We start from the raw sequence: 25,282 nt of genomic DNA, 5'->3' as shown, positions 1-25,282 counted from the left end.
GGTAGAGCAGTCTAGCATATCCAGCTAGACTGGGGAACGTCCCATGCCCAAAACCTTGGAGATCTGTTGCTGGCCAGGGGAAACTGCACAGGTATAGATGAGCCAACGGTCTGACTCCATTAGTTAGCTTTAGGAACATGGGCATTTGCTCAATATTATCCTTCCTTATCTTTGTGGGAGGGCTGCAGCTCAGTGTTAGAGCATCTGCATTGCATGCAGGAGGTCTCAGGAATCCTGGAATCCTGGAATCTCCTGGAATCTCCAGCTCAGACCCTGGAATCTCCAGCTAGAGCTGGGAATGACCGCTCCCCGCATTAACTGGGGGTGGCTTTTGTGTGTTTGTGCGCAGCCCCCCCCCCCGGAGACTACTAGACCCCAGGCAAGGTAGCTGGCTTTGCTGCCCCGCCCCCGAGCTGGATACCTGGAGGTTCCCGCCTAGCCTCATCAATCAGCCAATCCCGGCCGGGGGTGTATGTGTGTGTGCTAAGGAAGTTGGCCAGGTAGAGTTAGGACCACCCACACTCACAATAGAGGGTGTAACTTACCTGCTGGTCCTCAGTCGGCTCCTGAACTTCCCCCACCCTGCCCTTTCTTAGTTTGTGACTTCTTTTGAAGTTTAACCTTCTTCTTTACAGCTATGCAGGTACTGCTACGGGCTTTGACGGCCGCCACTGAGGGACCGGGAAGGAATTTCCCTGCATTGGCAGGTTTCGCCTTCCCCGTTGCAAAACGTCACAACTTTGGCGGTTTGTAGGCCTTGGGTAGAATCCTTTAGTCTATCTTCCCTCAATGGTGTGTGTGTGTGTGTGTGTGAAGCGGTGACCCACCCCCACCCCCCATGGCGGCGATCCCAGGGTTCCCCATTAAAAGGGTTTCTTTGAGGGGAGGCACTGGCCATACGCCAATGGGTTGTCAGTGCTCTCCCCTACGATGCAGCGCAATGAGGGGCGGGCTCTTTGCTTGAAATCCCCACACACATTGGATAACCCTGATGTTCCCCACATCCCCGGGTGGGAACTGGGAGGGATAAACGCCCAATGCCTAAGCCAAGGTCTTCCTACATCTGAGAATTTAATAAAGTTGTGGCCAATTTTAATCCCATAACACGTTGTCAGGTGTCATTATTCCTCCCGGGGGTCGCCTAGGGCTTGGGGGGGGGGGTCTCCGCCTATCCACGCAATTTGGGTCTGAAACCCGGAAGAGCCTCTGTCAGTCAGTGCAGACAGTACTAAGGTAGATGGATCAATGGTCTGACTCTGTAGAAGGCAGATTCCTATCTCCCTGTCTTATTAGGATGTGTCATTTCAGACAGTGAAACTTTATGTTTGCAAATTTCTTTTCGGAGTCAATTTTTTAAATAAAATTAAACTTTAAAATCTTTACATATATATTCCAGATTCCAAATTTGTTATACATTTCTCTTTAAACATTGACTTCTTGCCTTTCCCTCCATATTTATTTATTTATGCAAATTTCTTCAGTGAGAAGTCTTAAAAATATGTTATTTGGTGTGAGGAATCAAATCTGGACAACATTGAAGCTTGGTAAGCCTACGTTTGATGAAGAAGCACATAAACTTCTTTTGGAAAACTAAATTTTTAATTTTACATTCTGAAAATAATCATAATAAATAAGAAATTAATATCTAATATAACTTCAAGTACTTGGCAATCATTTTTAATGATTTGTATGCATTTTTTCAAACATTATACTTACCAAACAAAACTATATTATATTAATTTAACCAAAATACCTTTTGAATTCTCAGGTCATGTAGCAACATTTTGGCACCCCTTCTTTTTGGAATTTGAAAGTTGAAAAATTCAACATGCCCTGCTAGCTTATACTGTTTGAAACCATGTGCTGGAGCTGGAAAAAATTGCCCTCTGGAAATCTGGATGCAAAATCATTCATATACTTCCTCACCCAAACAGTCCAATGACAACTGAATATGCTCTGTAGCCACAACATGCTAAATGTCAGTTGAGAAACTGGGGGTAGGGAAGGAAATTGGGGGCGGGGTCCTTGGGGACAGCATGGTTGACTAGCTACAACCCTGAACAGGCACACTCCTGTTGAAAACGCACTACAACATTTTGTTGCAGCGCACGCTTGTAATAATGGTACCGTCATTAGTTAAAGCTGAAATCTACATTCTCCTTACCTTGACACATACACTTGGGTTTGAGGACGTAGCCACAGTTTCCATTGGCACTGAACTTGGCGCGGTTCAACTGAAGCATTCTCCCCTCTGACTGGTAGTTTAGAGCAACTGCAATATTTGGAAGGGTGGAGAGAGAGAGAGAGAGAGAGAGAGAGAGAGAGAGAATGTGATAAATTGCAGAATGCATTTCTAAAAGCAAAATATCAGAGCAAAATGAGATACAGCCACGTTTGAAGGCAAAAGTGCCTGGACAGACTTCTTGATGCCATGGATCCAGGCACGAGTAAATATATCTATATATAAAAAGGTAAAGGGACCCCTGACCATTAGGTCCAGTCGTGACCGACTCTGGGGTTGCACGCTCATCTCGTATTATTGGCCGAGGGAGCCGGCGTATAGCTTCCAGGTCATGTGGCCAGCATGACAAAGCCGCTTCTGGCAAACCAGAGCAGCACATGGAAACGCCGTTTACCTTCCCGCTGTAGCGGTTCCTATTTATCTACTTGCATTTTGACGTGCTTTCGAACTGCTAGGTTGGCAGGAGCTGGGACCAAGCAACGGGAGCTCACCCCATCACAGGGATTCGAACCGCCAACCTTCTGATCAGCAAGCCCTAGGCTCAGTGGTTTAACCACAGCGCCACATATATATTATTTTGTGCAATATCCCTGATGTGAAGAGCTGTGGCATTCAGCTACTTTTCTCACTTTTGAGAGATGGAGCTGAATCAGCAGGCTGCACAGAAAAGGGCAGAAGAAAGCAGAGGAAATGGAATATGCTAAAGCATGCAAATTTGCAAAGGAGTGATAGGCCACCCAATTAATAAAGTTTGGGACTTGGCTGCAGTGGTAAAATTAACATCTTATCTGAGAGCAAGAATTGCAAGTGAATATAGAAATAAATTCAGGGAGTACTTAATTCAACATTGCGAAGGAAATAATTACCTCCCACGAAAGCAAGTTCAAGTAGGTTTTAACGGGTTCCTATTTTTAGCGGAAATGTTGTAATTTTATGCTAAGGCCTATTTTCCTGCAAAAGGCTATGATCTGAGGGAATTCCGAACCAGACCCAAGGGCTGCCCCACATGCAGAGCAGTACAGTAATCCAGCCTTGAGGTTACAAATGCATGGACTACATGGTGTTCCTGTTCAGGAATGGTGAACTAGACAAAGCTGGCAAAAGGCACACACTAGCCACTTGGGCCTCTAGCGACAAAGATGTACGGTGCCCAGGAGGACCCACAAGCTACACACTTGCTCCTTCAGAGAGAGTGCAACTCCATCCAGAACAGGTAACCCTTTTTTTGTCGAAAGTCACTTGCCAATTTCTCGACTTTTCCCTGACCATTTGTCTATGAAAAGCCTGTAGGGTGTTTTTACTACCCCAATCTGCTAATATTGGCTAAGGTAGTAAATGCACCCCAAAGGCAGAATTAAATACATTCCAGGGTCATTTTATGCCGCAGGCGGTTTTGTTTTTGTTTCCAGAAGAAAAACTGTGCATGGCAACTGGCTGAAATTTGGGGACATAGTACAGGTGACCATTTGTGACCATGTCCTAGAAAGGCTACTGTGTGGTTCTACTTAAGTGTTACTCGCACATTGAAAAGTGCACCAGGAGAAGTTTTGGCCTCACAAATTGGATGACGGTTCTGTGGAAACATAAACTTCTTCAAAGCAAGTTTCCACTTTGTTTTAAACACAGCAGGCTTTGTAGGCAAAACAGCATCCAATTGACAGCGAAGCATTTCTGCTTCCCCATCTACCTTCCTCGCTCCTCAAAGCCTTGCCTCTGGCTCCTCCTTACCCAATTGGCACCCAGCATTCCAGAAGGGCTGAGGGTTGTAATTACTGGAGTCCACGCGGTAGGAGGAAGGGTAGATTCGCGACAGCTGGTGTTGGTTGAAGCGCAGATACTGGGCCGGCTTTTGCTGGAGGATCTGGTGAGCTTTCGTTTCGCTGAAAGAGGAGACTTGCCAACTGGAAGAGACTGGAACGAAGGTGGGGAGAGTGCATTGCCTCTTTTAGTTATTTAACAAATACGACCAGCATTCACTGATGTTTCTGCTTTCGGATCACAAGGGACTACATATTTGCATTGCATTTCCTTTACGCTAAAATGAATCCGGTAGAATAACATAACAATGTAAACTATACTTGTTACATAATTCTGCCACAGCAGACAGAGATGAATAACATAGTTTTGGGTGGAAGATGAGCTGCAGCAGAACAGAAACAGGGCTGCATGTGATGAATACAGAGTGGAACAGAAACCGAGGCCTTCTTTCCCATCCCTGCTTCTAGAAAAATGGTCCACAGGACTGCAGTGTATACCTGCAAGGTTACCCACAGTTTCCCTTCTTATTTTGTCCTTATAGCAGGCCGCCTACCTTCAGATTCTACGTCGTGGATCCCAACGGATTTAGTGTATTTCACCAGGTCTGAGAGTGCTCGGGATAATTTCATGGTTTTCTTCTGTCGGTTTGTTCTATAGGAACAAAGCACATTGCGCTCGTCAGTTCCGATCCAGGGGGGGTTGGGGAATTAAGAGAACTGAAATCCTCAGCAGCAGCAAGAAACAAGCAAACAAAAGATTGGAGGAGGCAACGTGTGTGGGAGTTGGTGAAACAATAGGTGCCCATGGAAATAGAACACAAAATGTTGTCATTGTCAAATCAACTCTGAGCTGTTCTGATTAAACTTTAGCACCAAACAGCACCTGAGACTTTCTGCACACAAAATCATGTGCTCTATCGCTCAACTACAGTGGCGATCACACTCATAATGGGTGTTTGAAGAGCTACTATGCACCAATTCAGTTCATCTGGCTCAGTACTGTCTACTCTGACTGGGAACGACCACAAGCATGTATTCTCTGTGTCTGGAGTTTTGCGGACGAGGCAGCCTGTGTGCATTTGCACAAACCAGTCCACTTCAATCATGGATAAGGATGTTGGAGAAACAGGAATGGAAACCGCCAATATTCATTCCTTTGCCCTAGGTCCAGAATGGAAATCAATCCCGCAAATACAATCAGTATTTTCTGCTGCTGTTGCTTTCAATCTGCAAATGATATGTAATTGATTATGTCCCCCCTGCTCTCCATTTGCATTGTGTTTCCTTTGCGCTGAAATTAATGGAGTGGAACAAAATAATGGTGACGGGGGGGGGGGAGGATTTAACGCCACAATGCAATTGTTCCGTCATGGCTAACATTTGCAGCTTGCTAGATAGATCAATTCCCCCCTTTTCCTGTTCTAGGAATCACCAATTTTGGGGTGCACATGGCTTCCACTGTTGGGACTCCCAGTCAATGTAACTTGCATAACCACTCATATAATTCCACCACAGCGGACAGCAAGAGAAATGATGTAGTTCTGGGTAGGAGATGATGTGCAATGAAAGGGAAACTGTACTCCCTGTGAGAAAAGCAGGGCAGAAGGAGAAAGGGTACTTTCTCATAACTCTGGCCAGGAAGAGCATGCAGGGCCGGTCCTCTCATGAGGTAGTGGGCAGATTCTGGGGGAAGGGAATGGTGGCGAGGTGTTGCAGGATAGAGCTGTGTGTATGCCTAAATTAGCCTGGTGCTCTCCAGGATGGTGGAAGTCCATGTCCAACCACCCAGGCTGAAGTAAGAGTCAAAGAACAATCTGGTCAGCTTCTGAATGAGGAACAGGGTGAAGTGGCCCTAGGTTGTCCCTCACAGGCAGCAAAACGTTTTGGATCAGCCCTGGGTGAGTAGGTAGGTGGATTATCTGGACTCCGGAGATTTTATCATAGATTGGAATAAAGAAAAGCATGGTGGAACTCCATCTTGTCCATATACTTCGTCTGGATGCAGCTCAAGTGACAAAAACACCAACTTTGCATATAGAAAGTCCCAGGTTCAACCTGCTTCCCCCCCCCCCCAACATCTTCAGGTAAGGCTAGGAGGGAAAGACCTCTGCCTGAACACTGGAAAGCCACTGACAGTTGGTGTAAACCGGGGTTTCCCAAACTTGGGTTGCCAGCTCTTTCTGGACTACAACTCCCATCATCCCTAGGGGTGATGGGAATTGTAGTCTGAAAACAGCTGGAGACCCAAGTTTGGAAAAGGCTATTGTAAGCAATAGAGAGCTAGATGGACCAATGGTCTGACTCAGGATAAGGCAGCTTTCCTTGTCTTAGCTAAAGGGCTGGAGCTCAGTGGTGGAACATCTGCTGTGCATGCAGAAGGTTCCAGGTGTAGCCCCAGCATCTCCAGGTAGAGCTGGGAAGGACCCTTTTCTTAAAGCCTGTCAGTCAGTGTGGACAATGCTGAGTTAGATGAACCAATGGTCTTACTCAGTTTAAGGCAGCTTCAGATTTTCCTCCAGACCATCCTTTGCCCTTCAGGTGTGGCAGGAGGATGTGGTTAGTTGGTAGCGAGTTAAATGCTCTTTGCTCATGTGAAGAGTCATGTTTTACTCTTGATGCTCCAGACTTGAGCTCCGGCTCAGAAAATCCTGAGCTCCCCCCTGCCCAGGTCTGTATGTTTTTAAAATGATCTGCAATCACAAGGCCTACAAACATCACACACACACCCTAAACCCATTCCATTTCACTGTCCCATCCAGTTAGACTTGATCAAGAAACCAGTCCATTTAGGCACATGTATGTGTTCAAAGAAAGGGCATTGCCACTTACTTGCTGTAATGTACCGAGCCTCTGGCTAAGTTCCCTTGACAGTCAAGGTCATCCTCACCCTCTTCCAGACTTGATGCCCTTTTCAGTTTGCTTCCTTTTTTCTGCACCAATTGGGGAGACACATCCAGAGTTAAAGCAAGCCACAGGGGACATTTGCGTATATCCATGCAGGCCCAGGTGTGGTTACAGAGGCCCATCTTATCAAATGGAAACATACCACAAGGCATAGGAAACTCCTCGGAGAGACTGTGCTTCAGGGAGAGAATCTTTCCAGTGTGAGTGCCTTTCCCCTACACAGCCATATGGCAACAACCATATATAAGAGAGAGGCATTGGGAAGCTTGATGGAGCCCCAAAGTTTGCAGAAGTACAAAAATATTCAGGAGGAAGAGCACCCTGAGAGGAAGATCTCCACCCCACCCTCAAAGTCACCCAGTGAGGACTGGGCATGCTCAGTGGGCCTGGAATGCCAACTGGCTGTTGTAGGAAGGGGGTTGGAATGGAGTATCCTGGACATGGGCATGTCCCAAACCCTGTACAGCAGCACTCCCTCACTGCAACTTTTTGTAGTAGGCAGACTTCATGCTTGCGGTATCTACCATATTTTCCGGCGTATAAAATGACCCCCAACTTCTCCAGTTAAAATATAGAGTTTGGGATATACTTGCGGTGTAAGACTACCCCTCTTCCTACGATCGTCTGTGGGCTGGACATGCCCGCGCTGCCCATATCCAAAATGTCTGCAGCGCCAGAAATCGCTTCTGTGCATGTCCAGAAGCCGAAAATCGCGTCTGGACATGCGCAGAAGCGATTTCCGGCGCCGCACTGCCCATTTCCAAAATGTCCGCAGCGCCAGAAATCGCTTCTGTGGCTGCGTATATTAAGACGACCCGACTTATAAGACGACCCCCAACTTTTGAGAAGATTTTCCTGGGTTAAAAAGTAGTCTTATACGCAGGAAAATACTTTCTGCTTTACTAGGCCAACACGAGTCACCCACTGGAGCAAGGTATAAAAGGCATTCGATTAGAATGAAAGAGCAGGGTACCTGCATTCCGATAGCACGTTCAAACTAGTACTAGCAACATTGTGATTCAACTTGAACTTGCAAAGAATCGATTCTTTGGTGTGTTGGAACTCTTTGCCCATTGATATAAGGCACTGTATTGTTTGCAGAGCCTGTTAAAAACCCTTTTTTCTTCCAGCAAGAGTGGCTGGGGGAACCCAGCCAGATGGGCGGGGTATAAATAAATTATTATTATTATTATTATTATTATTATTATTATTATTATTATTATTATATGTAATTTTAGTGTGGATTATGACACCTGATTTTAGTGCATCTATTTTTTTTAAAAAAAGAATAATAAGTAGTTTATAATATAAATCTTGTCAAGTAATTTGTTTTATTGGTATTTTAACTGAATAGCTTAGTGCAAACTATTTAGAGCTATTTTGTTCTGGTATATAAAATTGTGTTGAAGAAAAGGAAAAGGGAAAGGTTAGGGCAGAGATGTGTATTTTCTTCTTATGAAACACTCTAAAACACAGTGCACACTGAAACTGCTGTAACAAGGAGCAACAGATAACATTAGCAATAACAGTATTTGTGGAGACAATTAACCTAACATTGGCCCTATTTGCATTTCACAGAATCACAGATCAGTCTTGAATCATAGAGTTGGAAGAGCCCTGAGGATCATCTAGTGCAAACCCCCCTTGCCATGCAGGAATATGCAGCTGTCTCTTACGGGAAGTGAATCTGCAGCCTTGGTGTTATCAGCAGCAGACTCTAACCAACTGCTTCCAAAAATTCCTGGCAACTGTGGTTTGCCAATGTTGCTGAGAGTTGTTATTCTCCTCCAAGAGTGGTTCAATCCTCCCAGGAAACTGTAGGAATCAGAGCCAGCCCAAAACATTTTGGTGCCTGAAGCGGATTCCCAAAATGTGCCCCCCCTGCCCACCAGGGAAGAAGAGTTGAGGTAATATCTACATCAGGAACAAGGCAGGAAGAAAGCTCAGCATCAGGCTGTGGTGTCCTGTGGATCTTGCTGCCTGAGGCAGTTGCCTCACCTTGCCCCATGAGTGGGCCAGTCCTGCTAGGAACTGTAGCTCTCTAAGGGGGGGAGGATAGGTGTCTCAACTCTCAGCACCTTCAACAAACTACAGTTCCCAGGATTATTTGGGGGAAGATATGACTGCTTAAAGTGATAGGGTACTGCTTTAAATGTACACTGCCGGTAGGGTCATAGCTTGTGCTAGTTTGTACAACCACTTTGGATGTTTCCATGCAGGTGCCCCCAAGCTCCCCTGCTTTCATGTGGGGCAAATTTCAAAAGGGACAAACAGGGAGCCCATCATGTTCCTTGATCCTTGATTGCCTGGGGGCACTCTAGAAAGGGGGGGGAAATGACACCACAGCAGCACCAAAAAACGGCAACATTTGCACCTTAAAACATTTCTCATAAAAATGTAAGCGATTCTCAGGACTTTATCTCCCCTCCGGGCAAAAATAAACATGGAGGGGGGAACACTCAGCACAGCCCTGCTCTTAAATGTAGCACATTGGTGTTACTTTAGAATGTACATCAGTCTCATGTCAGTTTCAATCTAAAGAAAGAGTGCTTAAGAGAAAATGAAGGGTGGAGCCGTGACAACCACGACAGGCTGCATAGCACTGTGAAATCATATTCACTATGTGATCCCTTACTGGTTGCCCCTTTCTGTTCTAAATTTGTTAATGGCTTGGCTGTTGGAACTTTTGCAGGGAAAGCAGGATAATTTGTGTCTATTCCTATGAATAAATGAATAACCTTGCGTTTGGAAAAACTCCCCATCAGCGATCGGTTGTGCCGTTTGTTGATGACAGCATCCTCCCCGGATTCCACATCCTCCTCATGTTTGTTCTACAACAGCAAAGAAGGACAACATGCAAGACTGTCAATGACGAGACAGACTGACAGGAAGGCAGGTGGACAGCCTGACAGATGCACACAGAATACACTATTTTAAACATTCTTTCATTGCATTTTGGACTTTCCGATTCTACCTGGTACCAGAGTACGAAAGTGCCATTTCATTAGGTTGTATGTCTCCTACAGAAAGAATACATCTCTGGTCATCTTTTAATATATATTCTTTTCTTCTTTGAAAAAAGTATAATGCTTTTTTATTCTACCTTTCCTTTAGGAAGCTCAGGGCAGTTTAAAGCAGCTTTTTATCCACACAACAACCCTGTATGGCAGGAAATGGGCAAAAGCTACAGTGCCTAGCAAACACCAGAAATTGGTAGCAAATCTGGATGCTTGCTAGGAGAAGCACAAAAGAAGCAGACACAAAATTTAATTATATATATATATATATATATATATATATATATATATATATATATAGTAAAGGTAAAGGGGCCCCTGACCATCAGGTCCAGTCGTGTCCGACTCTGGGGTTGTGGCGCTCATCTTGCTCTATAGGCCGAGGGAGCCGGCGTTTGTCCTCAGACAACTTCCGGGTCATGTGGCCAGCATGACAAAGCTGCTTCTGGCGAACCAGAGCAGTGCACGGAAACGCCGTTTACCTTCCCGCCGGAGCGATCCCTATTTATCTACTTGCACTTTGATGTGCTCTCGAACTGCTAGGTGGGCAGGAGCTGGGACCGAGCAACGGGAGCTCATCCTGTTGCAGGGATTCGAACCATCGACCTTCTGATCAGCAAACCCTAGACTCTGTGGTTTAACCCACAGCACCACCTGGGTCCCATACACACACACACACACACACACACACACACACACACACACACAAATAATACAAACCAAGATTAACAACGTCAAAATACTGTTGTCTTTGTTGACATCTGTAGAAAACTGTGGTGGGTTTTTTCGAGTTGTTACTGCAAAGATGGCTTCCTTGCTTGTAATAGTTTTGTTGTGGTCCGATAGGAACTCACGAGGAACCCATGACGTTCCAGAAATTGCTGGACTACAATTCCTTCAATTCCCCCAACTATTTGGCTATGTTTGCCGGTGGTGGTGGTGGTGGGAGTTGGAGTCCAGCAAAAGTTTCCAGAGGGCCACAGGTTTCTGTAAGTCCTCTTTTAAATGTATGCTAGCGACAGCTTCCCTGAAGCCCCCAGTGGCTGGTTAAAAGCTCTGGGAAAGAGACCAGGAGCACTTACAAGTTGAGTTGTTCTGAATGTGGCAGGCTTAGGACATCTTTAGAAACAACACATCATGAAATTAACATATACGCGAGTCCAGGGGGCAGGGGGGGGCAGAATTAAAAAGAAGAGAGATATTTTCATATGAAACCTCCTGGTTATTAAAAAGTGCTTCATTTTATTACGGAAAACAAGATCGCTGGCACTGTGTAAGGGAGGCAGAAATCACCTGTGTGCCTTTTATGCTCTAGTCGCCTCATGCCAGCAACCAACGGAAGCTCCGCGCCTCTCAGAAATCTCACTCACCTGGCCTCCTCATTAACTGAGTGCATTCGGCTATGGAAGCCAGAGTCATTAATAAACAATTTGGAAAGAAAGCTAATAAAAATCCAACAAAGTCAGCTACTAAAGACTGCGTTCTCAGCCCTCCCCATTTCCATTTCTAAAGCTTGCCACATTGCATTATTCATTTCGGGTGACAGATTATCCCTTGGATGGAATGGGTGCCATTAAAGGGGGGGGGGGGAGAGAAAAACAACCTGGTGCTAATCAAAACATCATTATTGAAGATACAGAGAGAAAAATCTCTCTACCCTAAATGGACATCAGTGGGAAGAAATGTGTTCCTGCATCTTCATAAACAATGAAAAGAGCTAAGAGGAAATCAGTACGAGATGAGACATTACTCAGCTGTTCTGCCTTGTTAACAATTGCCACCAAGAATCAGGTCAGGGAATGATACTAGCAAGCCTGCTTCAGATTGACCCAGGGAGCAGGCAGGGTCCATTCCTAGGAGTCCTAGCTGAAGGAAAGCCTACATGCAAAGTAAAGGTAAAAGTAAAGGGGACCATTAGGTCTAGTCGCGGACGACTCTGGGGTTGCGGCGCTCATCTCACTTTATTGGCCGAGGGAGCCGGCATACAGCTTCCGGAAACGCCGTTTACCTTCCCGCTGTAGCGGTACCTATTTATCTACTTGCACTTTGAGGTGCTTTCGAACTGCTAGGTTGGCAGGAGCAGGGACCGAGCAACGGGAGCTCACCCCGTCGCGGGGATTAGAACCACCAACCTTCTGATCAGCAAGCCCTAGGCTCTGTGGTTTAACCCACAGCGCCACCCGCGCCCCCCTACATGCAAGGACTACACAGCAAAAGGAGCTGCATTACGTAAAATGAAAAGAAGAAATCTGCTACGCAAGTAGCTACCCGTTTAAGGATGGTAGCCCATATGCTTTAGCCTTCAGGGCCAGGATAGCTACTAATCCCTCCCTGTCTCTCAGAGTGGAAATTAACTGGAGGCCAGTTATTTATGTATGACATTTATTTCCCACCTTTCCCTCCAAGAAGTCCAGGGCAGCATACGTGGCCTCTTCCCTCCCCTATTCTTATCCTAGTCAGGCAGAGCAACAGTGACTGTCCTAAGTATCATGTCTTAGTGGAGATTGGGACTGGGTCTCCCCAATCCTAGCCGGACACTCTAACAACTACGCTTTCCAAGGCAAGAAGAAGGTATCCTCTTCTCTTGAATGTGGCCCATGACCCTAAGAGAGTCCACCTCTCTCTCTCTCTGCTGGGGGCCTGGGGAAGGCAGCTTAAACACTAACACTTTGGATCCAACTCATGAGATGTGCCAGCTTTATTGGGTCTCTGATCTAGCTACTACACACCAGTACCCCAACTTGCAACCTTACGCCCAGTTGCTTGGGAGCCCAGGCCATTTAAAAACAGCACACAATATCCCTAGGAAATGTTTCAGAAGATTTGTATCAAGTGATTGGGGAGAGGGGACACTCTAAAACAGGAATAGGGAACCAATGACCCTCCAGATGTTTGCTGGACTGCAATGGCCACCATCATCCTTGAACATCAGCCCCGCTGGCTGGAACTGATGGGAGCAAAAACATCACCTGGAGGAACAGTTTTCGTAACCATGCTTTAAAAGGATAGCAAGTTTCCATCGTTATAATTGATTGACTAAGCAACTAGAGCTTTAGATGATTCATAGGAAGGGGACAATTTTCATCACGGAAAGGAAATTTCTCATGCAAATTAAAGGCAGCAAATTAAGGGCATGTTTTGGGAGGGGGGTTGGAATATTGAGTGCCAGTGTGGTGCTGTGATAAGTCGGTAGAACAGCCTTTGGCAACCCGACAAGCCGTTTTGCACTACAACCAAATTAGTTTTCTGCTAAACATTTGTCTCCCAGCATTCCTTGGATGCAAAAGGTGACTATGACCTGGCTCCCTTTCACCAAGTCTGTGTGGAACTCTCCTGGTCAGTTGTAGTGTTAAGAGATGCAGTTCTTTTGCAACTCTAATGTAGATTTGTTTTTTGTTTTTTGCATATGCAGGTCACCCCACTGTGTGGCTCCTGGTGTGTGGTAGACAACTGCTTCTGCGCATGGCACAATGGAAGGTTTCTTAACACTTCAGGTGGAAGACTTCTGCTTCCGTCCCCAACATCTTCCGGTAAGGCTGGGAGTGTTCCCAAACTGAAACCATGGAAGAGAACAGCTGTCCATCAGGGTAGACCAGGCATCCCCAAACTCGGCCCTCCAGATGTTTTGGGACTACAATTCCCATCATCCCTGATGACTGGACCTGTTAGCTAGGGATGATAGGAGTCGTAGTCCCAAAACATCTGGAGGGCCAAGTTTGGGGGTGCCTGGGGTAGACAATACTTGGCTGGATTGATCAGTGGTCTGACCTGCTTTCTTTGTTCTACTTTAGCCATCAATTTGCACCTGAGCCACTATTTCAACCTAGAATCTTGGGGTTCTAGTTTTGTTTTCAAAAAGTTGCTCATATAAGCCTCTTGATCCCTGGTGTCATGAGCAGACTAGGGCCCCACAATGCTCACCAGATGACGCTTGGCATTTTGTTTATTTGTACTTATTGCATTTTGTACCCCAACTTTTTCTCCAAGGAGCTCAAGGCGGTGTTCATGGTTCTCCCCTTCCCCAGATTATACTCACAACAGCCCTGTGAGGTAGGTTAGGCTGAGAGGCAGTGACTGGCCCCAAGGTCACCCAGTGAGCTTCATGGCCGAGCTGGGATTTGAACCCTGGTCTCCCAAATCCTAGTCTGGCAATCCACCCACCGCACCACACCAGCTCTGCAGCAAGTGAGCTTAACCTACATCACAAGGATGTTGTGAGGACAAAAGGAAATTTATCTTACGATGAACTCTGAAGAGAAAGCATTATCTTGTTCTCCTGGGGCTCAGAGAGATCTACATTGGCTCACAGTACGTTTCCGAGCACAATTCAAAGTGTTGGTGCTGACCTTTAAAGTCCTAAACGGCCTCGGTCCTGTATACCTGAAGGAGCGTCTCCACCCCCATCGTTCAGCCCGGACACTGAGATCCAGCGCCAAGCGCCTTCTGGCGGTTCCCTCACTGCAAGAAGCAAAGTTACAGGGAACCAGGCAGAGGGCCTTCTCGGCAGTGGCACCCGCCCTGTGGAACGCCCTCCCATCGGAGGTCAAGGAGATAAACAACTACCTGACATTTAGAAAATACCTAAAGGAAGCCCTGTTTAGGGAAGTTTTTAATCTGTGATATTTTAATGTATTTTAATGTGTGTTGGAAGCCGCCCAGAGTGGCAGGGGGGACCCGGCCAGGTGGGCGGGGTATAAATAATAAATTATTATTATTATTATTATTATTATTATTATTATTATTATTATTATTATATTATCAGAGGGAAAGCAGAAGCAAGGGTCAGGTCAGGTCAAGTAGAGCCAAGCCCAGGCCAAGCAAAGCAAGACCCCAGGAGGGCCTGAGAGCTGAGAAAGGGAAGTTGTTGTCCCAGAAAAGCTTAAAAAGGTTGACAGGGCCTTCCCTCCAGTGGCTCCAGCCCTGTTCCCCAGGAATGCTGTCTGACAAGGGCTTATAGCCAGCTCTGCAGCCACATGGCCTTGCATGGTTGTGGAGCTACAGGGGAATCTGAGGATAATGGGAGTGTACTCAGGCTGGGGACGCAGGTGGCGCTGTGGGTTAAACCACAGAGCCTAGGGCTTGCTGATCAGAAGGTCGGCAGTTCGAATCCCCGCGACGGGGTGAGCTCCCGTTGCTTGGTCCCAGCTCCTGCCAACCTAGCAGTTCAAAAGCACATCAAAGTGCAAGTAGATAAATAGGCACCGCTACAGCGGGAAGGTAAACGGCGTTTCTGTGCACTGCTCTGGTTCGCCAGAAGCGGCTTTGTCATGCTGGCCACATGACCTGGAAGCTGTATGCTGGCTCCCGGCCAATAATGTGAGATGAGCACCGCAACCCCAGAGTCGGTCACGAATGGACCTAATGGTCAGGGGTCCCTTTACCTTTACTCAGGCTGGGGTGGTGGAAAAAGATGTCTGAGAGCTATCTTCCCCCTGCTACTTTTCATTCTGGTCCTAGAACTGTTGCTTAGAGACATTAGGCAAGATGAGAGAATTGTGGGAATAAAGATTTAAAAAGAAACTAAGTACAAACTAAGAGTATATGCTGATGACAATGTTAACTCTGGAAAGCCCATTGCTTGGAGTAGTAACTCTTGCAGACAAACTAAATGAGTTTGCTACATTAGCAGGTTTTAAGATGAACCACCAGAAAATGAAAATACTCACAATGAATATGGCAACAGAAAACCAGAAGGTTTTGCTGGAGAAAACAGGGTTTCAAACTGGGGAAAAAGTTAAATACTTGGGTATTGCTATGACAAATATGAATTGTACATTGTTTCAAAATAAATATGTTAAAACATGAACTAAAGGCAATTAAAATACGTAATTGAATATATTATTCTCTCTCTCTCTCTCTCTCTCTCTCTCTCTCTCTCTCTCTCTCTCTCTCTCTCTCTCTCACACACACACACACACACACACAATGTACAGGACTTGTTCACAATAACATGTTCACATAACACGCCACTGAATGTCCTGGGTCCCATGGTGCCAACCTGGCTGGGAACTGGGACACGGAAGGAGTAGACTCATGTTGACTTCGATAAATTGAAATAATAATAAAAAATGAACAAGTGCTGTGAATCAGCTCTACTGATGGGGGGGGGGGGAGGAACCACACAGAATTAAATGAATGAGAGTCTTTGGGGCCCGTGAATCATAACTCCTCTAGAGGGCAGCACTCCATCACAGAGACAGCTGAGCCCCAATGACAAAGGTAGCCAATCCTTCACCCTTTCTTCCTCTCTCCCTCTCTCTTAAATAAATCCATCAAGACTGCTGGGCTCTCCCAGAGCGGTTTGTTCACACAAGCACAAACTGCATTTGATTTGTCGTCACTTGATTACTTAGAACATGACGCCTTGCAGGTGAATTGAGTGAAGTGAATCCACTGAAAAGCATGGCGTTTGTCTGTGCCGTTCAATTTGCAATGCTTCATACATGAAAATTAGAGCCAAGTGTGGGAGGGGTAGAGAGAACAGATTATGTTTGCCAGTTTCAGGGACTGGAGCTTCTTCTGAGTCCATTCCAGATGTCTGGTTGAAATGACTGGACAACTGAAAATGGCCCAAAATCAATATGGGGCTATGGCTGAGGTTTCTTTGAACCTGTCACTTACCTAAAGAAGTAGATTGGAGATACATTTTTCTTTCTTTCTCTTTCCCTTCCTTCCTTCCTTCCTTCCTTCCTTCTTAAATGACTTATAATCATAGCACTGTGAAGTTGGAAGGAACCCCAAGAGACATCTAGTCCAACCCCTTTGCAATTCAGAAATCAACACTAAAGCACCCCTGACAGATGGCCATCCAACTTCTGCTTTAAAACCTCCACTGAAGGAGAGTCCACCACCTTCTAAGGGAGCCGGTTCCACTGTCAGGCATATTTCTTCCTAATGCTTAACCAGAATCTCTTTTCTTGTCATTTGAATCCATTGGTTCGGGTCTTACTCTCTCGAGTAGCAGAAAACAAGCCGGAGCCATCTTCCCTTTTGACAGCCCTTCTGATATTTGAAGATGGCTATCATATCACCTCCTTGTCCTCCAGGCCTAATCCACATCAGGGGTGATAAAAGTCATGCCTCCCAACTGCTAGAGGAGGCCTAGTGGGGCTTCTTGGAAACAATAGTATCCTAATGTGGGCTGGGCATCTGGAAGCTGCTGTTTTAATTTCCTACAATTCCCCAGGTATTGCACTGCTCCAAGGCATTGTGGGAAATGCAAATAGCAGCTCCTTCTAGAACTACCTGCCTGCCACTGACTGGCGTACAGAAAACTGATTAAAGGGGGGGTATAAGTTGGGGTCCAGACCAGTAATGCTGGAGCCCCTCGGTAACTGCCTGAGGGGAGGAATGGATGAGTCTGCCCATTTTTGGTTTCCCCCCATTTCTCATTTCTCTGATCTTCAGTTCTCTGCATTACCACCTCAGTGTGCAATTTTTTTTAAAGTCCTCAGGGAAATTCATCAGCATTTTAGTGCAAATTTCTCCTCATATGCATTTTTCTGTGTGAAATTTTGCCCAGTATATACACATTTCTGCAAGATCTTTCCCTTAACGCAATGCATTTCCCTTAATGCAATGCATACAAATCACATTTGTATGGACACTTTGTCCCAGTATATGCATTTCTGAACATATCACAGGGCCAGATAACTGTACTGAAAAATTCTGAGCATTGCAAATTTTTAAGGGGTGGCTGTGTTTTCGTTCTCGTATTGTTTCGGAAAGCGCAGATCATAGAGGTTCACCTTTAAATGTGAAATCAATCTAATCTATCCCCCTTCCCTACCTGAGTGTCTGAACGTAGACAAGCCTTTCAAGATCTCTCGAGGCAACAGCTGTTGGTAAACTCATATCTTAACAAGGCTATAAGGATTTTGATTGTGGGATTAGAAACAATCCCCCCAGCCCCCACCTTTCATCCAGAATTAGCTTCTTAACAGACTCAGGAAGGCTCCAGACCTCATCTCAACAGCTTATGAACTAACATTCAAGCAAATGGCAGGTGATCTTTATGCTTTGCCACTCAGGTGCAGAGATTAAAAGCAAGGACTTGGATATGCCTGGATGTTTCTCTCCCTCCTGAGCAGGACACCGAGACGTCAGAGAGTTATACAACTCAACTCAAGAGGCATATGGAATGTAGGTTGGCCATCAAGGGAGCAGCAGCAGAGAATATTCAGAAGCTGTAATCCACTGTGACATTCCGGGGCTTAAATTTGAGCACCAAAGCGAAAGTAATGGATGAACAAAGCCTGATTCACACACACACACACACACACACACACACACACACACACACACACCCTTTTGTTTCTCGAGTGATGGAATGATAGCAAGATGTAAGCATGTGCAAGACTGGGCTGATGTTCTACCAGTGGAACATCACAAGAGGGAGAACTGCATCCAGGAACGGGAGGAAAGTGGTTCTGTTGGCAAAGGGGAACACACTGTCCCTTCTTCAAGTTCTTAGAAATTCAGGGCTGTCTGTCGACATCCAGTTTGCTTGGGGGGAAAGAAGGGTGGAGACAGGGGCGTAGCAAGGGGGCGATAGGGGTGGTCCACCCTGGGGTTCCACTCTGGGGAGGGTGACAGTCGCCGCCCCACCCCGCGACTCCCAAGCCGAGCCCCTGCAGCCTCCCGGTAAACAGCCCACTCGGCACTCCGCATCGCGCCAAGTGGGCTTTTTACCTGGAGGCTCGGCTTGGGAGTCAGGGGGGCGCCGACTGTCAGCTCCTCCAGCTCCAGGGTGTCACGCACCCTGCTGCACATGCATACTATGTAGAGGGGGATCGCGCCCCCACGTCTTCAAAATGGAGCCTCCAGCTCCAGCCTCCCAGTAGAAAGCCTCGTTTAGTGTGGCAGGTGCGTGCCACCCTGGAGCTGGAGGAGGTGACAGTCGGTGCCCCCCTGACTCCCAGGCCGAGCCTCCAGCCTCCAGGTAAAAAGCCCACTTGGCGCGATAAAGAGCACTGAGTGGGCTTTTTACCGGGAGGCTGGAGGGGCTTGGCTTGGGAGTCGCGGGTGGGGCGGCGACTGTCACTCTCCCGGTAGAAAGCCTCGCTTGGCACAATGCACTCGCTCCGTTTTGAAGTCGCGGGGGGAGCGCGATCCCCCTCTATGTAGTGCGCAGGACTTGCTGGAAGGAAGCCCATTTAGTTCAGCATCCTGTTCTCACAGTGGCCAACTAGATGCCCATGGGAAGCCCACAAGCAAGCAGGATTTGAGTGCAACCTCTCTCTCTCCCCCTGCACCATTTCCAACAACTGACATTCATGGGCATACTGTACTGCCTCTTGACAGTGAAAGTGGAACGTAGCCTTCTCTTCCATGATTTTTTTCTAATCCTCTAAGCCAGGCATCCCCAAACTTCAGCCCTCCAGATGTTTTGGACTACAATTCCCATCTTCCCCGACCACTGGTCCTATTAGCTAGGGATCATGGGAGTTGTAGGCCAAAAATCTGGAGGGCCGCAGTTTGGGGATGCCTGCTCTAAGCCATCCAGATGATCTCATGCATAGATTCAGCTTCCGTTCTGGCTGTGTAGAAACAAACACAATGAAAAAATGTACAGTCCCCCTCAGGGCAAGGGTAGCCAACATGGTGCCTTGCAGATGTTGTTTGACTCCAGCTCCCATAAGCCTCAGCCAGTCTTGCTAATGGTCAGGGATAATGGGAACTGTAGTGTGGCATACCTGGGAGATGCCCTGGTGGCTGCTTAGCCTAGCTTTTGGATTTGGAAGGATCACTGCACTTTTCTGCTGCTGGGGGATTGCTTTGCAGAGAAAGAAATATTGGGTCTGGCTCACCTTGTGTTCAAAAAGCCCTCTCAAAATTATCCACCTTGTTTGTGAGCATGGATTTGGGGAGGGGAGCATTTAACTGGATTTCTCAGGGTGGGGGAGAAATTCTCCAGCTATTTCTGAGGGGCGAAGCACAAGCTCTTCCTTCCTTCCTTCCTTCCTTCCTTCCTTCCTTCCTTCCTTCCTTCCTTCCTTCCTTCCTTCCTTCCTTCCTTCCTTCCTTCCTTCCTTCCTCTCTCTCTTCTCTGCTGCTGCTGCAGGTAACCAGGTCACTGATTTGCATTCTCCACAATATCCTTTCTAGGTATTTGAGGGTGGGGGTGGCAGTCACTATAATAATTAAAAAAAACATTTGAGAACATACAAAGATAATTCTGCAAAGTGGTTTTCATTTTCGATAGAGTGAGAAAAAGAAAAAATGTCAGAAATTCTCGGAGGGGTGCTTTATAGAAATTGTGGTTCACCTCTTGAACATGATGACAAAGACAGTGAGTCCCCGATTCAAATCCTCACCTCAGCTACAAGCTCACAATGCAGCTGGGGAAGGACTAAAGCTGAGAGAGAGAGAGAGAGCATCTGCTTCGCATGCAGAAGGTTCAATCACCAGTAACTCTGGTTGGGTCTGAGAAGGACTCTTTAGTGAAATCCTGGAGAGCAGCTGCCAGTCAGTGTAGACAATACTGAGCTAGATGGACCAAGAGTCTGGCTCAGTATAAGGCAGTTGCCAATGTTCCTGTGTTGCCTTAGAAAAAGCCATCCTACTTATGTAATAGATGTGTTGCAAATGCAGATACCTTTGCAAAAATAACAAAAAGCAACGAGCTCCGTTCGCACTGCATGCCAATTTCACTGTTGTTTGTTTTTAAGCCCTTCTGATAATTAAAGGGCATATTATCAGAAGGTCAGCCCAGAGTTAAGCATTAACCAAAATAGAGAACAGCAGTGGTGTGTATGAAAAATCGCTCTTCATTTCCCCTGCAGGAGCTACGGACCAAGAAAACAACATCATCTGAGATCAGATTAAACATGTTGTTTTCACAGGCAGATCCCGATTGAGACATGGAAGGCAGCAATTCATCCCCCTTCTCCTTTCATTCATGAGCAGAGAGCCAGAAACGCCCTCTTAATGAAAGGTGAGCTTAGAAGCAAAAGGAAGAGGAGAGAGCCTGCACAAAAGGCAGAAGGGACTTAGCCCTAGAGCATCTGCTCACACCACGCTCTTCCTGTGTGAGTACCCAACCTGCCCCACAGCTGGTCCTCTCTGGATAGACTATGGTGGATGTTTGACCTCAATAGAATCAGAGGAAGGATTAGCACTGAGGCACCCTCCATGTCCCCCGCCCCCAATCAGGGCCCAAGTGTTGTATCTGTTGGGGAGAGCTGTCCTCCCAAGGAAGAATCATATAATTGTAGAGTTGGAAGGAACCACCAGGGTCTTCTAGTCCAACCGGCTGCAAGACAGGAATGTTTTGCCCAACACTGGGGCTTGCACCTGTGACCCTAAGATTAAGGGTCTCATGCTCTACCGACTTAGCTACCCCCAGAATTACTGGCAGCTTCTTCTTCACGGTGCTTCCTCAGGTTTGATTCAGAAGGCACAAAAGCCTTGCCAGCGAACACTCTCGCACACATAGGAAGTTGCCTTCCACAGAATCAGACCACAGGTGCATCTAGCCAGTATTGCTTAAGTTGATGGGCGACAGCTCTCCTGAGTTCAAGACAGGGAGCACCTGGAGATGCTGCAGACCGAACCTGGGGACTTTTGCATGCAGAGCAGATCCGCTTCCACCGAGCTATGGCCCTCCTCCCTGAACTTGGCTTCTTGGAACCCAGTTGCATCTGCTTTTCATTTTAGAGAAATCCCGAGGCGTAGATGGCAGCCATAAATTGCTAATAATGGTGGCCTCTTTGAAATGCTCTTCCCCATTTCCCTCTCCTGCCCCCAGGCAAACACACTCAACAGCTTCTGATCAAGCCAGCAGCAGTTGCTGTCTCAGAAACAAACAGATATTAAATAGTTTAGCACAGTGGGGATAAAAAAAAAGAAGAGCAACAACAGCAGAAGACCAGTTCTCTTTGCATCGGTGTCCTTCGCGCATCTGGTGGCACGAGAGCAGGTGCATGCACACATACACAAAGGGATGGGAAATCTGGGCAGACAATAAATATTTGTCATGATTAGCAGAGAAGCCAATGATTGCCCCATTAGTGCTCAAGCTCAATTGTCCTCGCCAGAGCGGTGATCAGTCAGAATTAACTGTGTTACTAGGGACCAGCCACTAGGCAGCTTGCTTCCACATGATTCTGTATTTGCACTTGATGCGGCACACGGCAGTCCCGCTTGTAACATATTGGGGAAGATGGGGACAGACGGTGTCTCCCCTCCTGAGGCATTTATGGGGCAGGTCTCCAGGTTGCAATCTAGCAACCCTAGCTCAGAGCGTACAGTCTCAGTCCAATGGATTTAGCCCAGACACTTCCAGCTGGTGGTCCCTAGAGAACTTTGAACAGCCAGCATGTAATGTGAATGATCAATTGACTTCTTTTTCAGACACCACTTCCTTTGGATGAAAGTATAATCTCTTTTGTCTTTTTTTTTTTTTTTTTTGCAGGAGAGGGGTAGACTTACAGGAGGCTGAAGCAAGAAGTTCAACTCCGTTTGCATTTGAATGAGAAATCACCCAATTCACACTTTTTGAATCAGCCTGCAAATGGAAACACAGGCATCCTTCAAAATCCTCAGTTCTCCAAATTTTGTGGACACAGTTCCCCAAGCAAACAATGTATACACAGATCACAGAATCATAAAATTCTAGAATTGGAAGGGACCCTAAGGGCCATCTAGTCCAACCGCCTGCAATGTAGGAATGGCAGCTAATGCATGTATGCATAAAATGCATGCCTGAGTGAATGTCCAAACATGCATTATATCGGGGAAAATTGCTTGTACAAATGTTCATATGAATCAAAACTGCATACAAAAATGTTTACGCTGGGATAAATTCTCACTAAAATGCTGACAATTTTTTCCTGAGGATTTTTAAAACAACAACAAATTGCTGTAGAAATGTGAAGAACTGAATCTAAGATTGAAAACATGAGAAACTTAAGTTGACCGATTCATTCATCCCTAAACCTTCTCCCTTACCCCCCACCAAACCCCCGCTGTTCCTTCCCCATGGCAGATCCTGTTCTCCACGGCCAGAATCCTTAATACCTGTTGGCCCCTTAGTAGGAAATTATCCGGCAAGAATAGCCAAAGAACAAAAATAACATTTAAGCATGTCAAAGCTGAGAGAGAGAGAGAGAGAGAGAGAGAGAGAGAGAGAGAGAGAGAGAGAGAGAGAGAGAGAGAGAGAAAGAAAGAAAGAAAGAAAGAAAACTACCCAGGAATAGAAATACCAAATAATGACACAAAAAAGAGATCTATCCCAAAATAGATTGATTTCTCAGACTTCAGCTGCTATTTAAAAGGCGACGGAGAATTGTGTGGGTGTTTGTGTTTACAAACAAAAGGATGCTACTACTCTAAAAATACAGTCAGATTTATCCAAGCACAACTAACACTGCTAATAGAACAACTCACGCTAATGGGAAAAGGCAGCCCTGCTGAGGCAACACAACTGCGTTTATGTTGACATTAGTGGAGCGGTGCAGAAAAATGGCTCAGAGTATCTTGGCAGAGAGGCAGCAAAAGGGCTAATAAGAGGAGTAATAATTCCCTTGCTCTCTGAAAGCAGCATACTACTGGATGCAGTTTTTTTAAAAAAAGAAGAAAAAGCAGAAGGTACAGTCCTTCCAGGAGAGTATGCTGATTGCAGATGGCTTTGTCAAGGGGAAAGGCAGGGTAGCAAGACTGCCACCCTATCCATCAGTCCAAAGAGGACCGCAAGTGATTTGGTTCCTCATCCCCTCATATAACTGTTTACAACCTCAGCTATTCCACCTACATTCAGATTTGCACACAGTATTATAAACATGGGCCCACAATGGAGCTACAACATGACAGATGCAACATTAGAGATTGATCTTTTGAGAGCTTTAATTAATTATGCCCCATACTTATTGCATTTTCTGCAGGAAGCATATAAAGTATAGATGGCATATACAGTCATACCTCAGTTTGCGACCGCTGCGGTTTCCGACCGATAGGTTTGCGACCGCCACGGACCCGGAAGTGTTTACATCCAGGTTCCGTGGCGTGCGGATGTGCAGAAGTGCTCTGCACAGCACGCGCATGGGCAGAAGCGACTGCGCGGCATATGCATGCGCGGAAGCGCTCTACTGGCGCTTCACGCACGTGCAGAAGCGCCTCTCCGTTTACGACCTGCTTGGGGAGTGACCGGCTTCCCGGAACGAATTGTGGTCATAAACGGAGGTACGGCCATACTTGTTATATAAGGAGCTGGAGACCTCAGCCCAACAGGGCCTTTGAATCTGCAAACAAGGGGGATTAAAGGTGTCTGTTCATGTGTTTGTTTGTTTTTGTTTGTTTGTTTGTTGTTTCTCAGGGGAACAGCCATTGCAAATGTGTTTGCAATGTGAAACAACTGAAGTGGTCCTGAACCCGATTTTCCGCTTGTCTTTTGTGGCAAAGTAGATGAGGCAACAAACAAACCCAAGAGTACAATCCTTTTACCTTCTTGAAATCATGCTTGTTACCCAGTTTCCCAGAGGGTGTCATGGTGGTAACTGTGAAATTATTTGGGTCTTCGCAGTCGCGGATTTTGGATTCCTTGATCAGAGAGTCCAGCTTCTTCTTCGCAATGTTCTCCACTCGCTTCCGATTGGTCGAGGCCTGCAGGTAAGAAAGGGGAGGTTGGGAGTTAATACACACAGGAGAGCTGGACACTTGGATTCTAAGCCCAAAGCCTACTAAAATGTTACAGAAACGTTAAATGAAAAGGAAACAAATAGACTACGGCAAGCTCTACATTTGCTCAAAATAAACTACATGCCAAAACCAGATTGGTAATCTCATGGGACATATCCACACTACAACCAGATGTTGGTTTTACACAATCATTGCTTCCCCCAAAGAATCCTGGGAAGTATTGAATGTGCTGAGCTCCCTCTGTTTGAGATCCCCAGCCCTCCTTCCCAGAGAATGACTGGTAACTCAGTTTGAGTCTGCAGCATGGATATAGCCCCATGATTTCTATACTGGGCAGCAAAGTTATCATTCTATTCCTGTTTGCTAGAATGATAGAATTCTTCTCGATACCCAGGAGAGGTATTCTGAAGTGCCCTCAACAAGACAAATTCCTTTGGTGGGAAAGTGCCTCGAATGTGTTGTCTGTGATCAAACAGAGTGATGTTGTTGAAAGGAAAAGCAAAAAGCACATATTTTTAAGAATACTTTGCAAAACTGAAAAGGAACCAAAAAGAAAGTGGAGGGAGGAAACTACTGTTAGCAACAAGAACAACTTTGACGAGACATGCTTTGTTACCAAGCCACTAGCGTTCTTCCCGGAACAGAAGGAAACCTTAGACTCATCGTTGTGCAGTTTTTCCAAGGCTTAAATCACTTGCAAGGGAGCCAAATACTAGCCATTAAAG

The 25,282-nt window shown here is 46.2% G+C and overlaps 1 protein-coding gene across 3 annotated transcripts in view; it reads right to left on the bottom strand.

The window, feature by feature from the left end:
* PLCH2 (phospholipase C eta 2) overlaps positions 1-25,282 on the bottom strand; it is a 320,826-nt gene that overhangs the window by 37,552 nt on the left and 257,992 nt on the right. For all 3 annotated transcript variants that reach the window (XM_088671661.1, XM_088671662.1, XM_088671663.1), the window contains 6 exons: positions 24,363-24,521; positions 9,642-9,734; positions 6,829-6,929; positions 4,554-4,651; positions 3,971-4,153; positions 2,165-2,272 (listed from right to left, as the gene is read on the bottom strand). In XM_088671661.1, coding sequence (XP_088527787.1) covers positions 2,165-2,272; positions 3,971-4,153; positions 4,554-4,651; positions 6,829-6,929; positions 9,642-9,734; positions 24,363-24,521 — 742 coding nt within the window. The remainder of the gene's footprint in view (positions 1-2,164; positions 2,273-3,970; positions 4,154-4,553; positions 4,652-6,828; positions 6,930-9,641; positions 9,735-24,362; positions 24,522-25,282) is intronic.

This window comes from Zootoca vivipara, chromosome 6, assembly GCF_965207765.1.
Source record: "Zootoca vivipara chromosome 6, rZooViv2.hap1.1, whole genome shotgun sequence".
Classification (NCBI taxonomy): Eukaryota; Metazoa; Chordata; class Lepidosauria; order Squamata; family Lacertidae; genus Zootoca; species Zootoca vivipara.
Note: the sequence above shows the minus strand (reverse complement) of the source record. Positions and strands in the feature narration are given on the sequence as shown.